Below are 14504 nucleotides of genomic sequence, written 5' to 3'. Positions count from 1 at the left end.
AGTGCAGGTTTTCAGGTTTTGATCTCCCCTTAGCAGAGTCCTGGTGCAGGAGGTCCTTGGTGTGAGGTTGTCTGAAAGAACATAAAGGGCGGGCAGTGGCCATGGAGTCCCCAGTCCGCTCAGCTGTAGGCCTCTTGAGGCCAACGGCAATGACCTGGTCAAGTCTCCTGGCACAGGTAGGTCTTCAGTATGGTTGCTGGTTGATTCTGAAACTCTCCTAACAATTCCTTCTTAGGAGAACCTTGTAATTATGGAGTAGCCGGTGTTTGGGTCACTCAGCGACTCACGTGGGGATTGTTCAGGTGATTCCCCTGCCCCACCCTCTCTCTGCAGACCTCTTGGCTGCGTCATCTGTCAACCTCCCCATCACCAGGAGGGACCAGCTGTAGTTGGGAGGAGCCTTCCTGGAGGATCAGGCAACCCGAGTGGACCTCGTCCCTGGCATACCCCACCCAGAGCCTATTGTATCTCTCCCTTAAGACCTAAGGTGCCCTAAGTGTGGGGTCATTAAGTTTCCTATGCTGCCTCCATGTGTCAGCTTCTCCCTGGGATGTAACTGACTTTATCTGTACTCATGTGAGGAATGTGGATCTCACTGGGTGCGAATAAGCAAGCCTCACTCTGGTCTCCCAGAGCAGCTATGTCCGGTGGTGCTGGGAGTCAGGAAGGGCTGGGCCACGTGAGTTCACATCAGCTGCCTCCTCCTCTCTTCACTTCTCTGTCCCAGAGGACGTAGACACCAGTGGTATCCAAGCTGGGTGCATTTGCCCCTGAACCGTTGTCAGTTTCACACCTTGAATGCTAATTAGATGCTGAACAGTTAGCAGCCTCTGCAAGTTGATAAAAGGTGAGGCAGGGATTTTACGGATCTTGTTTAGGCTTCCTCTAGAAAAACTTGGCTTAGTAGTAGTTCTGGATATATAAAAACACGGCCAAGGTCCAGGAAGGGCAAATGACTTGCCCACTTTCACACAGAGAGTCAGTGGAACCAAAGCCCAGGTCTCCTTTTGGCTCCTCCTTTGCCCCTCTATCTAACTGCACCATATCATGTGGGGCTCCTGGCTGGCTCAGGCAGTAGAGCATGCGACTCTTGATCTTGGGGTTGTGAGTTCGAGCCCCACACTGGGTGTACAGATTACTTAAAAAAATAAAAATAAAATCTTTAACTGTACCATATCATAGAGTCAATGCCCATATCCCTAATATCTCTACCCAGGCCTAGCCATTTGTGGAGGAGGGTGGTTTGAAAAACTATATACAGGAATATATCAACAAGGCATGCTCCAACCATAGCCGCCTCCCCCAGGAAGCCATCCTAGATTACTTTGGTCCCTTATCTCCCCACATCCTCAGCATCCACATCCTCCATGCCAGCTGCGGTTGGACGGAAGGGGCCTGTGGCAGTCACCACCAGGGGAAGACAGTGTTAATTCCCTGGTCGAGAACTACTGCTAGCCCAGAGGAGAGAGCAGTCACAGTGAGGACCAGAAACCCGCACACCAGAAAGTGAAATATCTCCAGTCACCATTTCCTGATGGAGAGCTGTCCGCAAGAAGCAAAATCCAGACTCCATTTTGCAGGTTCCCAGGCTGTGAGTCAGGTTTCTTCCTGGTTCCTGGGCCTATTAGAGTGACAGTTGATGCCACAAGATGAGTCTGAAAGAAGGAGGAGTAAGTGTCCCTTGGAGCCCAAAGGAAGTCTTGGAAGTCCTCCCACAGTGGAGAGTCAGCAGAGACCCAGGGCAAGGAGCAGCAGGCCACCAAGGAACAAGAGCAGGCCAGTCACTCTGAGAGGGGGGGCGTTTCAGTGCTAATCACTGTCGTTGGCAGAACTCGTCCGTGGTAATTGGGTTATAGGATTATAAAATACCCACTGGCTTTATTCAGAAGACTAATTAGAAAGTATTTAGAACAACAACATTGCCGTAACGGAGACCATGAACCATGGGCCCACGTCTTGGAGAGCTGCCCTTGGCCTCTGCCTCCTTGGGGAGCTGGGGAGAGAGCTGGATTGAGGAGAATCCCAGGAGAATCCAAATGGAGCTCCTTTGACGGACCTGAGGGGAAGGGCTTGCCTAAAACCCAAGCCAAGTCATTTGGGGAATTGTGTATACAGTCTCTGAATGATGACCCAGTGTCGGAAGAAGGAAAATCTTTTTGGTTTTTCTTCCTCCAGCGAGTGGTGGTGGTCTGGCGGGAGCAGGGTGTTACCCCTGCTGAATTATAAGCAAACAAGTCCCGCTGGGTCCTCGGCCAAAGTCAACTTCCTCCCTCTCTCTCTTTCTGGTTCAAAGGGTAGTCCTTTTGGACACATATCCTCCTCGAAGATTGTGTTCTGTCTCCTGGTGCCCTGGGGGTGCAGAGGGAGTGGGGTGGGTGGGGGGGGAGACTTTGATGCACCAGAATAAGGGTCGGCAAACTTTGGCTGGGGCCAAAACCAGCCCACACCTAGCCTTGTACCACCTGTGAGCTAAGGGTTTTTACATTTTTTACATCGTTGAAGAAAAATCAGAAGAAAAAAACAGTAATATTTCCTGATACGTGAAAATTCTGCCCCGATTCCAATTTCCGTGTCCATAAATCAAGTTGTATTCGAATACAGCCACGCCCATTCATGAATATATGATTTTGTGGCTGCTTTCACGCTGCAGACCTGAAAATATTGACTAGCTGGCCCTGTGCAGAAAAACTCCTGTGCTGAGAAGTCTGCGTAGAGCCTTATAATCTACCGTATTCCATGAATCGGGCGCTTTACAGAGCACTCGGCCTGAAACAGAAAATAATAGGTTCTGTCCCTGGGTCCATGTCAGGGGTGAAGTGCGCTACGTCTCATTTGCTTGGCTCAGCTTTTCAGTTCGCTGAGCGTTGATGGAGCATTTGCTGTGGCCCAGTCACTGGGACACACAAGATGGGTAGAATGCTGTCCCTACCTTGGAAATGACTGGACGGCCAGTGGGCAGATGGGCATGGATGCAGGTCATGTGGCTGTAATGCTTCCGGGGGAACAGAGAGGGCACCTCAAGTTCCGAGTGAGCATTTTTTTGTTGATTCCACTCTGGAATCCCCAAGCCTGGCTCTAAGGAAAGAACTGATCACAGAAATGTGAAAGTAGTAGTTCTGTTTCATTGGTTTGTGCATGAAAAAGCTCCTGGTGCCAGTTATCCAATAGGAAGTGTTTTACATACTGAGCAAGACATTATTAGAAAAATTATTAAGACTTGACTCCTGAGTTGGTATTATGACAATTCTAGGAGATTGACCAATCCACCAAGAAGAACAGTTTCTAGGTGGTAAATGGTATATTTAAAATACCCTTTGATGGGGCGCCTGGGTGGCTCGGTCGGTTAAGCAGCCGACTTCGGCTCAGGTCATGATCTCACGGTCCGTGGGTTCGAGCCCCGCGTCGGGCTCTGTGCTAACAGCTCAGAGCCTAGAGCCTGCTTTGGATTCTGTGTCTCCCTCTTTCTCTGCCCCTCCCCTGTTCATGCTCTGTCTCTCTCTGTCTCAAAAATAAACGTTAAAAAAAATAAAAAAAATAAAAATACCCTTTGACAAGATGCCGAACTGTGGCATGCTACCGTCTTTGCAGAAGGCATGGAATGGAGGTGGGAGTGTGTACCAGCATTCTTGTGTGAGCATAAAATGTTTCTAGAATACACAGGAATCTGATTGTCCCAAGAGGACTGGGTTGCTCGGTATCTGGGGACAAGGCTAGGAGGAGAACTTTTCATGTATACCCTTTTTAAAAATTTTGCTCTAACTTTTCCCTTTATTTTCAAGCATTTATTTACTTGGGGTAGTTTTCACTCTTTTGTATACTGTTACACTTCTTGAATTTTGAACCCCTTAGATATAGTTCCTATTTAAAATATATATATAAATTTGGGGGCCGTGGGTGACTCAGTCGGTTAAGCATCTGACCTCAACTCGGGTCATGATCTCACGGTTCATGAGTTCAAGCCCCACATTGGGCTGTCTGCTGTCAGCACGGAGCCCACTTCAGATCCTCTGTCCCCCTTTCTCTCTGCCCCTCTCCTGCTCATGTTCTTTCTCTCTCTCTCTCTCTCTCTCTCTCTCTCTCAAAAATAAACATTTAAAAAAATAAATAAAATATATATAAATTCAATGTAAAATAAATAGCATGTAGTTTTGCTATTACCTCCTTAGATCTTCTTAGGGAAGTCATTTTCTTCTCTCTTCCATTCCATGTATGATTCTTAAATGCCTGCCGCTGTGAACCAGACACTATTCTGGGCCCGGTAGTAGTTACGTCTGTGGGCCTCAACTTCTCCATCTGTAATGTGGGCAGACTAGATGACCTTTACAGTGGTCTTCAACTTGAGAGGGCATCAGACTCAACAGGAGGGCCCGTTGAAACACAGACTGCTCCCCCTCCCACCCCCCGCCAACCAAGTTTCTGATTCAGTGGTCTGGGTGGGGGCCAAGAATTAGCATTCATAACAAGTGCCCGTGTGATGCTTATACAGCTGACCCAGGAATCACAATTTGGGAGCCCACCTCTAACTTTGCAGGGCTCTATACTTGTAAATAAACTACCTTTCCGGTTTTGAAAATATGAGGGAATTAAGGAATAGAATCCTGTAGCTCAGAACACAAAGCAGACACATCAACAGAAGTAAAATTATCTAGCTTCCACCCACGGGGGCACGGTGGAGGGACATGAAATCAGGTCATGGTCAGAATCTGGTGAGTTTCGATAAGTAATTCTTCCTGTGGGAGGTAACGTGGTGCAAAGAAAGCCTTTTGAGGAGGGTTTAGTGGTGAGGTTTAAGCTAGGCAGGGCATTGTGTTATCACCAGGCCTGATGCCCACAGGATAACACTGCTAAAGGTCATTTTAAAGCCCCCACAGTTTATCCCTACCTTACAAATTCAGTCTGATCATTGGTGAGTTCCTGACATGGGCACCTGCACCTGACTTCGTGCTTTTGTGCACACCATTCCCTTGGCTGGAGTACCTTCCTGGTCCTCTCGTCTCTGCATAAACCTTATTTGTCCATCAAGACCCAGGTGACTCTTACTGTCCTCCATAAGAACTTAACACACACTCAGCCTACACTGAGTGTCTTTTTCTGCCAGCACCAATTCAGTGGGACACTTGATCATTGTTGGGTTTTTTTTTTATTCATTCATTCGACAAATATTACCTCTCCTTCAGCAAATCCTTATTGGAGAGCCTACAGTATGCTGGACATTATGGTCGGTTTGGGGAGACATGGTTCCTGCCCTTATAAAGAAAGATCCAGTAATCAAATAATGACACTGGTGGAAGTATAATTACAGGCTGAGAAGAGTGGTTTGAAAGAAAGGAATGTGGTTTTATGAAAATGTATGAGAAATGACCCTGATATTGACTTGTGGTTGGGGTCAGGGTAGACTTCCTTAGGAAATGTAGTCTAAGCTGTGATCTGAAGGATGCTCAGGACATGACTGGATGAAGAGGTTGGGGAAAAGAACAGCTCTCCAAATTAGGGGAATGGGGGGGAAACCAGCATATGCAAAGACCCTGTGGTGGAAGGCAGCATGGCAGCTTCAAGAAACTGAGAGAAGAGGGGTGGGGGAGAGGGAGAAATGGGTGGTGGGCATTGAGGAGGGCATTTGTTGGGGTGAACACTGGGTGTTGTATGTAAGCGATAAACCACGGGAATCTACCCCCAAAACCAAGAGCACACTGTATGTTAGCCAATTTGACAATAAATTATATTTAAAAAAATAAATAAATAATAGGAAATTTACAATTAGAAAAAAAAAAAAAAAAGAAACTGAGAGAAGACCAGAATGGCTTGGAGTGGTGGGATGGGAAGGGGGTAAATAACAAAGAGAAGAGAGATACACCACCAGATTGGGAGAAACTGCAGAGCCTGATCGGCCTTGTTCATGATTTTGATTTTTAACCTAAGAGCACTAGGATGCCATCAAAGGATTTTGAACAGTGATGGGATCAGAGTTATGTTTGAAACGCTCATTCTGCTGCTGCTGTCTGGAGCATGGGCAAGACTCAAGGCAGAGAGACCAGTAGGAAGGCTGTTGGGATAGTCTGGAAGACAGACGAGGTGTCTTGGATTAAGGTGATGGTAGGGGAACCAGAGAAAAATGGATACAGTTAAGAGAATATTAGGTAAACTGATAGGTCATGATGGTGATTGGCTAAGGGAGAGGGAGGAGTCAAGGGCAAGAGTTTGGAGGAGCATCCATTTGGGGGAACATGATGTTGACTTGGCATTTGAACATGCAAGTAGAATTTGGGGCAGGCAGTGGGGCTGGGGGTAGTGATTGGGAGTCAGCAAGGTATAGTGGTGAGTGAAGATGTCAAGGGAGAGAGCTTGCTTGAGAAAAGGGGAGGGTGTCTCCTCAGACTGGGTCATAAACCCCTGAAGGAGGGTCACTTCCTATTGGCAACACAGGGGATGTTTCTCTCATTTCTCCCTCTGTTCTGCTCACCATCTTAATTATGTCTCGCCTGGATGCAGCGAGAGCCTACTAATCCATGACTTCTCAAATTTTAATGTGCACACGAATCACTCGAGGGTCTTCATAAAATGCAGATCCTGATTCAGTAGATGTAGGCTGAAGCCTGAGACTGAATGTCTCATAAGCTTCCAGGTGATGCGGACCACATTTTGAATGAAGGGAGCTGGTCTCCCTGCTTTAGAAGTTCAGCGCCATCACACCCAACATCCTTGTGCCTCTCCTTGGAAGCCTTGGGCAGCCATTCCTGGCCACATCAGGATCTACTCCAGCTGTCTTTGGCCAACCATGGTTTCCTCCCACTGCTTCCCTTCTTCCACCCTTCATTCTACCAAACCAAATCCCTCACTCCGAATTTATCCATCTCTCATCGTTCAGAACGGGACAGAGACCAACTCAGTCTAGCACCTGGTCGGAGGGGGAAACTGACATGGTCTTCCAACTTTTCTGCTTAAAATCCTTCATAAAAGGATGTGGTAGCCATTTGCAACAACATGGATGGAACCAGAGGGTATTATGCTAAGCGAAATTAGCCAGTCAGAGAAAGACAAATATCATATGACTTCACTCATATGAAGAATTTAAGATACAAAACAGATGAACATAAGGGAAGGGAAGCAAAAGTAATATGAAAACAAGGAGGGGGACAAAACATAAGAGAGTCTTAAACACAGAGAACAAACAGGGTTGCTGGAGGGGTTGTGGGTGAGGGGATGGGCTAACATGGGCAATGGGTATTAAGGAGGGCACTTGTTGGGATGAGCACTGGGTATTAGACATAGGGGATGAATCACTGGAATCTACTCCTGAAATCATTATTGCACTATCTGCTAACTAACTTGGATGTAAACTAAAAAATAAATAAGTAAATTTTTAAAGAATATGGTAAATGTAAATAAACCCCTGACACATTTCAGGCTTACATCTACATTTTTTTCATCATACATTTGCAGAAGATGCAATTTCCAGTATGTTGCAAACATTGATTATTTTTAAGTAAAACTACTACGTCACTGTTTTAAATTTATCCAGTGGTGGGGCGCCTGGGTGGCGCAGTCGGTTAAGCGTCCGACTTCAGCCAGGTCACGATCTCGCAGTCCGTGAGTTCGAGCCCCGCGTCGGGCTCTGGGCTGATGGCTCAGAGCCTGGAGCCTGTTTCCGATTCTGTGTCTCCCTCTCTCTCTGCCCCTCCCCTGTTCATGCTCTGTCTCTCTCTGTCCCCAAAATAAATAAAAACGTTGAGAAAAAAAAAATTTAAATTTATCCAGTGGAATCTAAACACCATAGGAATTTGCTACCCACCATCATCCATTTTAAAAATGCATGAGCATGTTCTTCACTAATAGTCAGTGTTCCTTCTTGAAGGAAAATTTCTTCTTGAAATTTTATTTGTTTTACTTCCCCGTGGCATTTTATCCTAATGGAATATATCTAATATATTTTTATGCTTAAAACTCTTTTGTTTGTTTCCCTATCATATTTCTCTGTACCAATTTTATATGAAATTAAAACTTTTTTTAATTTCCTGAAATCATCAAGCGCGACGTATTAAAGTTTTCTTCTGGTTTGAGTTATTGTTAACAGCTATTAATAGGACACAAATGATCAAAACGACATCAATGTATTGCTAACTCAGATAAGTAATGAACAAACATAAGTAAAATGATACTAAGAATGGTAACACTGATGACTTTTTAGAATACTTTTTTTTTTATTGACTTACAGCAAACACACCTGTGTGTGAGCAGATCGGAGCACACAGCTTGAGTTGTCAGTGTGTGCACGCTCATAACAGCTATCACTCGGTCCAGAAATGAAATACGGCTGGCACTGGGTTATTTCTCCAGTTTGTTTCCATATCCATGGAAGAATATTATATATTGTAGGAGACAGGGGCCAGCCTGATTACATCTCCGTTTTTCATTCATATAGACGTAAGCCCTGAAAACCCTCATTCACATGAACTGACAGAAATGGAAGTTTTGTTCTAAAGCAGGATAACCCAGTTCTTGATCTGCTTCTGAATTATATGCCAGAAATCACCTAGTGATCTATCGCAAACAATTAGATTTTAATTGCTTCTATTAGGCCTTCCTAACAACAACAGCAACAGAAGAATTGGAAACCATCCAGCTTCCAATAAATGATTCACTACTCATTTTAGAGTGGTTATTTTTTTTTCCTTAGCTTTCTAGGTGTCCTTTTGCGTGGTGGGGGGGGGGGGGGTTGGTTACTGGGGTGATAATAAACCCAGTTAAGGTTTGGGGTGAGGTAAGAAGTTTGTCTTTCTTTTGTAGAGGAAGAGGGCTGTTGTGAGAGTGCAGGTATAAAGGTCATCTTGTACCTTCGTCACCGATCAGTTCTAGAAAACAGCTTCTGTGGAAGTTCAAGGATCTAGGAATTGAGTTTTCTCTTAAAACTCTGAGGGGTGCCTGACTGGCTCAGTCCGTTGAGCGTCCTACTCTTGATTTCAGCTTAGGTCATGATCCCAGGGTCGTGGGATCAAGACCTATGCCATGGAGCCTGCTTAAGATACTCTCTCTATCGGGGTGCCTGGGGGGGCTCAGTCAGTTAAGGGTCTGACTTTGGCTCAGGTCATGATCTCACAGTTCATGAGTTCAAGCCCTTCATCAGGCTCTGTGCTGACAGCTCGGAGCCTGGAACCTGTTTCAGATTCTGTGTCTCCTTCTCTCTCTGTTCCTCCCCTGCTTGTGCTCTGTCTCTTTCTCTCTCTCTCTCTCTCTCTCTCCCCCCCGCCCCTCCCCCACTTGCACACACTCTCTCTCTCAAATAAAAGTTAAAAAACAAACAAACTTTGATTGCTGTGTAGTGCTTGAAGGTCTTCATGTATTGCCAGGGGTTTACATATTCCAGCTAGAAGTCCCCTAAAACATTTTTTTAAAAAGGGCGGGGGGCACCTGAGTGGCTCAGTCAGTTAAGCATCTGATTTCAGCTCAGGTCATGACTTCACAGGTCATGAGTTCGAGCCCCGCATCGAGCTCTGCTGTCAGTCTGTCAGCGTAGAGCCCACTACGGATCCTCTGCCCTTACCCCCCGTTTGTGCTCTCCCCAAAATAATTATTTTGAAAAAAAGAAAAAGAGAAGTCCCCTATAGAACCTGTGAGACTCACACCGGACTAAACCCGTCTCTCCAAATTCCCTAGTTCATGTTCCTAAGACTTGTCTCACTGTGGTTTTTTTTCGTGCCAGGTCATCACTGTGCATACATATTTCCCTGAGCAGGAACCTCAGAAAGTGAGGAACTGTGTTGAGCTAACAGACAGACTAGCATGTGCAGTACTCCTCCTTGGAAATTTATCCAGTTCTGTTTTGTATCCAGCATAAGCTTTCTAGTCTATGTTCCCATATCTGTTATTTTTTTTTAATTTTTTTAAATGTTTATTTTTGAGAGAGAGACAGAGTGCGAGCGGGGCGCGGGGCAGAGAGAAAGAGAGACACAGAATCCGAAGCAGGCTCCAGGCTCCGAGCTGTCAGCACAGACCCTGACGCGGGGCTCAAACTCACGAACTGGGAGATCATGACCTGAGCTGAAGCCAGACGCTTAACCAACTGAGCCACCCAGGCGCCCCCCCCATATCTGTTATTTTTACCTTTTTATTACATGCATCTCTTTTCTCCTTGTATCATACTTATTCATGTGACCTATCATCACCTTTTCTAACCATAAGCGTCTCAAGAGCTGGCCCACGTCCTAATCATTTCTTGGCATTGTGCCTTATGCTTAGTAGGTGTCCAGTAAGTGTCTGCTGGGTGGAGAAGTTGATAAATGAAGTGTCCTAAACTTCTTCCTATCCCCTGCAGGTCCTAGGATAGTGCTGGGCTTTCAACAGCCGAGTCCCAGAAGAATAGATGAATTAATCAGTGAGCAAAACAATGAATTAACAGATCAATAAACTAATGAGCCATTGAGCAATGGCTCAAAAGGAAGAGAGTTCATGTCTCACATGAGGGTCCAGATCTGCAGAATCAGTGTAAAGGGTGTGCAGTGTATGAAACAGGCTATTTCTAATCAAGTCTCCTGTTTTGTATTTAATTCTGTAACTGGTTGTGGTAGATGTAATTGCTCGCGCAGAGCATCCAAGTAAATCCTGTCCTGTGCTTTGCATCTTGTCTTGCAGGTGTGAGCATCATCTCTTCGCCACGGTGGTGTTTGGTCCATACCTCAGCCCGGGTGAGGATGTAAAACCCCCCGCTCTGCACATGAGTGGTACAGGCCAACAGGAACATCTGGCTGCAGCCACGTCCACAGACATGTCAGCCGTGGAATAGTGTGGACGCCTCCTCTCAGCTTCTCAGGGTTTCAGTCCTTTTGGGTTTGTCTCATTGACCTTTTTTTATGGTTTTGTGGCTGGACGTTCACGACCAAGGCAGGCGCCATGGGGGATCAGCAACTATACAAGACCAATCACGTGGCCCACAGTGGTGAGAACCTTTTCTACCAACAGCCACCACTTGGCATCCACGGCGGGCTGAACCACAACTATGGGAATACAGTCGCCGGGGCTGGAATGGATGCCCCTCAGGCATCGCCCATCTCCCCCCACTTCCCTCAAGATACTCGGGATGGTCTAGGCTTGCCTGTTGGTTCCAAAAACCTTGGCCAAGTAGATACCTCCAGGCAGGGAGGGTGGGGAAGTCATACAGGACCCGGAAACCACGTCCAGCTCCGTGGCGGCCTGACCAACTCAAACATGATGTGGGGGACACCGGCCCAGGCTGAGGCCACCGATGGCTACCAATATACCTACTCCCAGGCCAGCGAGATCCGGACCCAGAAACTCACCAGCGGTGTCCTGCACAAGCTAGACTCCTTCACCCAGGTGTTCGCCAACCAGAACCTGCGAATTCAGGTCAACAATATGGCCCAGGTGCTGCACACCCAGTCGGCAGTGATGGACGGAGCCCCTGACAGTGCCCTCCGCCAGTTGCTGGCCCAGAAACCCGTGGAGCCCCCAGCGCCGGCTATTCCTTCTCGCTACCAGCAGGTGCCCCAGCAGGCTCACCCTGGTTTCGCTGGCGGGCTGTCCAAATCAACTCTCCAGGTAGGGCCGCACCCTAGCCAAGGGCATCTGTATTATGACTACCAGCAGCCACTGGCGCAGATGCCAGTGCAAGGCGGACAGCCACTGCAGGCCCCACAGATGCTGTCCCAGCACGTGCCACAGATGCAACAGCACCAGTATTACCCGCAGCCGCAACAGCAGCAAGCCGGGCAGCAGCAGATGGCCATGCAAGAAATGCAGCAGCAGCAGCAGCAGCAACAGCAGCAGCAGATTCGCCCAGCACAGCCTCAGCAGCCGCAGCAGCAGCTGCAGCTACAGCAGCGGCAGGGTTCCATGCAGATACCTCAGTATTACCCATCCCAGCCCGTGATGCAGCACTTGCAAGAGCAGCAGCAGCAGCAGCAGATGCACCTACAGCCCCCTTCTTATCACAGGGACCCCCACCCGTACGCCCCAGAGCAGGCGCACGCCGTCCAGCTGATTCAGCTGGGCTCCATGCCCCAGTACTACTACCAGGAGCCCCAGCAGCCCTACAGCCACCCCCTCTGCCCACAGAGCCACCTGCCCCAGCACCAGCAGCGCGAGGACGGTCAGCCCAAGACTTACCCAAGCGACAGGCAGGCCCCGGCCATGCTGAGCTCCCACGGCGACCTGGGGCCTCCTGAGGCAGGAATGGGAGACCCGGCCAGCTCGGACCTGAACCGGCTCAGCAGTGCCCTCCCTCATCGGCCACTCCTGTCCCCCGGCGGGATCCACCTCAACAACATGGGGCCTCAGCACCAGCAGCTGTCTCCCAGTGCCCTGTGGCCCCAGGTATTCCCATGAGGGGAGTTTCTCTTGGTATCTCGGGGCGCTGCAGGGCCAGCCAGGGCTGAGTGTGTGCGGAGCCCCGTCCTCTCTGCCGCCCCTCCAGTGCCTTTTGTTCTTTTTTTATTACCCCACGAACGTTAACCTACGTGTGCCAGGCGAGATCCGGGCCAGGCATGTGGAATACAAAATCAATTTCAACTCAGTCCTTGTGACAGAGGTGGCCAAAATACCACGGGAGGTCCCAAATGATGTATGTAGCAGTCAAGGCCTGAGTCAAGGGTCCAGGGATAATCCAGCAGGGGTGTCTGGCCCCCTTCGATCTGAATCCTCAGGGAATTCCTTGTGAAATTGTTTCCCCTTTGGGAAGGAGACCACGTTATGACAGCATTGCTCAAAGTATATTGCTCTGAAGAGAACTACCATAGAACGTTTAATAGATATGGCTGGGGGGATGGGTTCTCCAGATGAATAAATGTGGCGGCAGGGGCGGGGGGGTTCTTAAAGTGAGTCAAGTTGCAGTGCTGAGGGGCTTCTCAGAGCCTTTAATAGGCCCATGTGCGCTGTGAATCTCCCAGAGGGGATACCTCCTGTAGCTTCAGAGATGAAAATCTTAGCCGCCCTCAGGATCCAGGCAGTTAAACTGAATAAGCAAAATGACTTGTCAGGAGACCATCAGGGATGGTGCCAGCTGTGCTGGCCTGGAGGACAAATGCCCCATCTCTTGGCATTCTTATTCAGGACTTTTCAAAACAGTCTAGCCAAACAAAAACTGTCTGCAGGCCTGTGGGCCACTGTCGCTAACCTTTGATAGTTTCCCAAATGGATTTGCCACAAAACGGCCCCCTGTGTGCTGGGCACTACTCATGCCTTGGTATGCTCCAGGTGCTACACCCATGTGACAACAGGTTCACGGGAGAAGGGAGCCTTGAATGGGACCAGGATAGGTGGAGAAAGGGCTCTGATGGAGGTTGGAGGCTGGAGATGAACTTCCCTTGACCCTGTCTTGTTTGGCACTCAGGCCCAGTGGTAACTGAGAGCCTTTCTGAATATAAGAATAAGGTGACATGGCCAAAGCTGACCTGACCAGCGGGCGGCCTCCAGGCATGCTGCTGTGTCATCCAGCTCTCTGTTCCATGTCTCTCTTGGGAATGGAGCCTGTGCGCAGAGTGGTGGACAGGGAGAACAGGAAGGAACAAGGTGGGGGACAGTCCTGGTGGGCTGGTGGCGGCTCCTGGAATGGGCATGGTCCTGCGTTGGGGGGTTGGGGAAAGCAAGGGAAAGAAGTGTCAGGTGCACCCAGCATCTGGACATGAACTGCTGGCCCCAGTGAGCTCAGGAAGCATTCTAGAAGCGCAGGCGCTGGGGGTCCCTCAGCTCAAAGACTCCTTCCATCAAAAACACACTTTTTTCTCTTTCTTTTTTCTTCCGGTGTCGTGCATGGCTCAAAATTAGATGCATCTACCTGATGGCAGAGCCCAGCCAGGGTCCCCCGAGTCAAGGTAGGATTGATGCAACGAGGCATGTGGGCATTTGGGGAGACTGGGAGGTTTTCCGGGGTTGTCTCTCAAGATTCATTTTCAAACTCAGTTACTCAAAGAGGTTTGTAGGAATAATAATAGCAACTATTGTGTTTGAGCACTTACCATGTGCTAGGCACTCTATATTTTGTGTGATAAAGCCACTCAGTGAGGGTAGGTAGGATTACCATGTGCCTAGCGCATAGTAAGCACTCCGCCATTGTTAGCTTTATTACTATGACTTTACAGAAGAGAAATCAGGCTCAGAGAGCTTAGAGTTGTACAGCAAGTAAGTGGCAATGCTGGGATGGACTCCAAAGGCCATGTTCTGTCCGCTGTTCATTCGGTCAGTATTTAGTGAGTACCTACCATGTGCTGGGCATAGAGCTAAGCTTTGAGAACGCAGCAGTGAATAGTACAGACTTGCTCCCCTCATCATGGGCATGGTAAATACTGCGCCAGAACCTGAGAAACTGCTAAGTCTGGAGCCTGAACCAGAGGACTTAGACACGTGTCTCTAAGGGAAGGCTTCTGGAATAGGCGGCCCAAGCTGACCCTAGAAAAGTGATTGGTCAGAGGAGGAAAAAACCCAGCACTCGACGGCCTAGAACGAAGCAGGTTTTGTTCAACTCTTGCACGGTTTTGAGCAAGCCCTTTGCCACTCTT

At 48.3% G+C, this 14504-nt stretch overlaps 1 protein-coding gene across 15 annotated transcripts in view; it reads left to right on the top strand.

Annotated features, from left to right (window-relative positions):
- Positions 1–14504, top strand: part of TRERF1 (transcriptional regulating factor 1) — a 210749-nt gene that overhangs the window by 159699 nt on the left and 36546 nt on the right. For all 15 annotated transcript variants that reach the window (XM_045057556.1, XM_045057554.1, XM_045057559.1 and 12 more), the window contains 2 exons: positions 10627–12324; positions 13774–13820. In XM_045057556.1, coding sequence (XP_044913491.1) covers positions 10885–12324; positions 13774–13820 — 1487 coding nt within the window. In that variant the 5' untranslated portion in view covers positions 10627–10884. The remainder of the gene's footprint in view (positions 1–10626; positions 12325–13773; positions 13821–14504) is intronic.

This window comes from Felis catus, chromosome B2, assembly GCF_018350175.1.
Source record: "Felis catus isolate Fca126 chromosome B2, F.catus_Fca126_mat1.0, whole genome shotgun sequence".
Taxonomy (NCBI): domain Eukaryota; kingdom Metazoa; phylum Chordata; class Mammalia; order Carnivora; family Felidae; genus Felis; species Felis catus.
The sequence above is the reverse complement of the archived record's forward strand: the minus strand, read 5'-3'. Positions and strand labels throughout refer to the sequence as shown.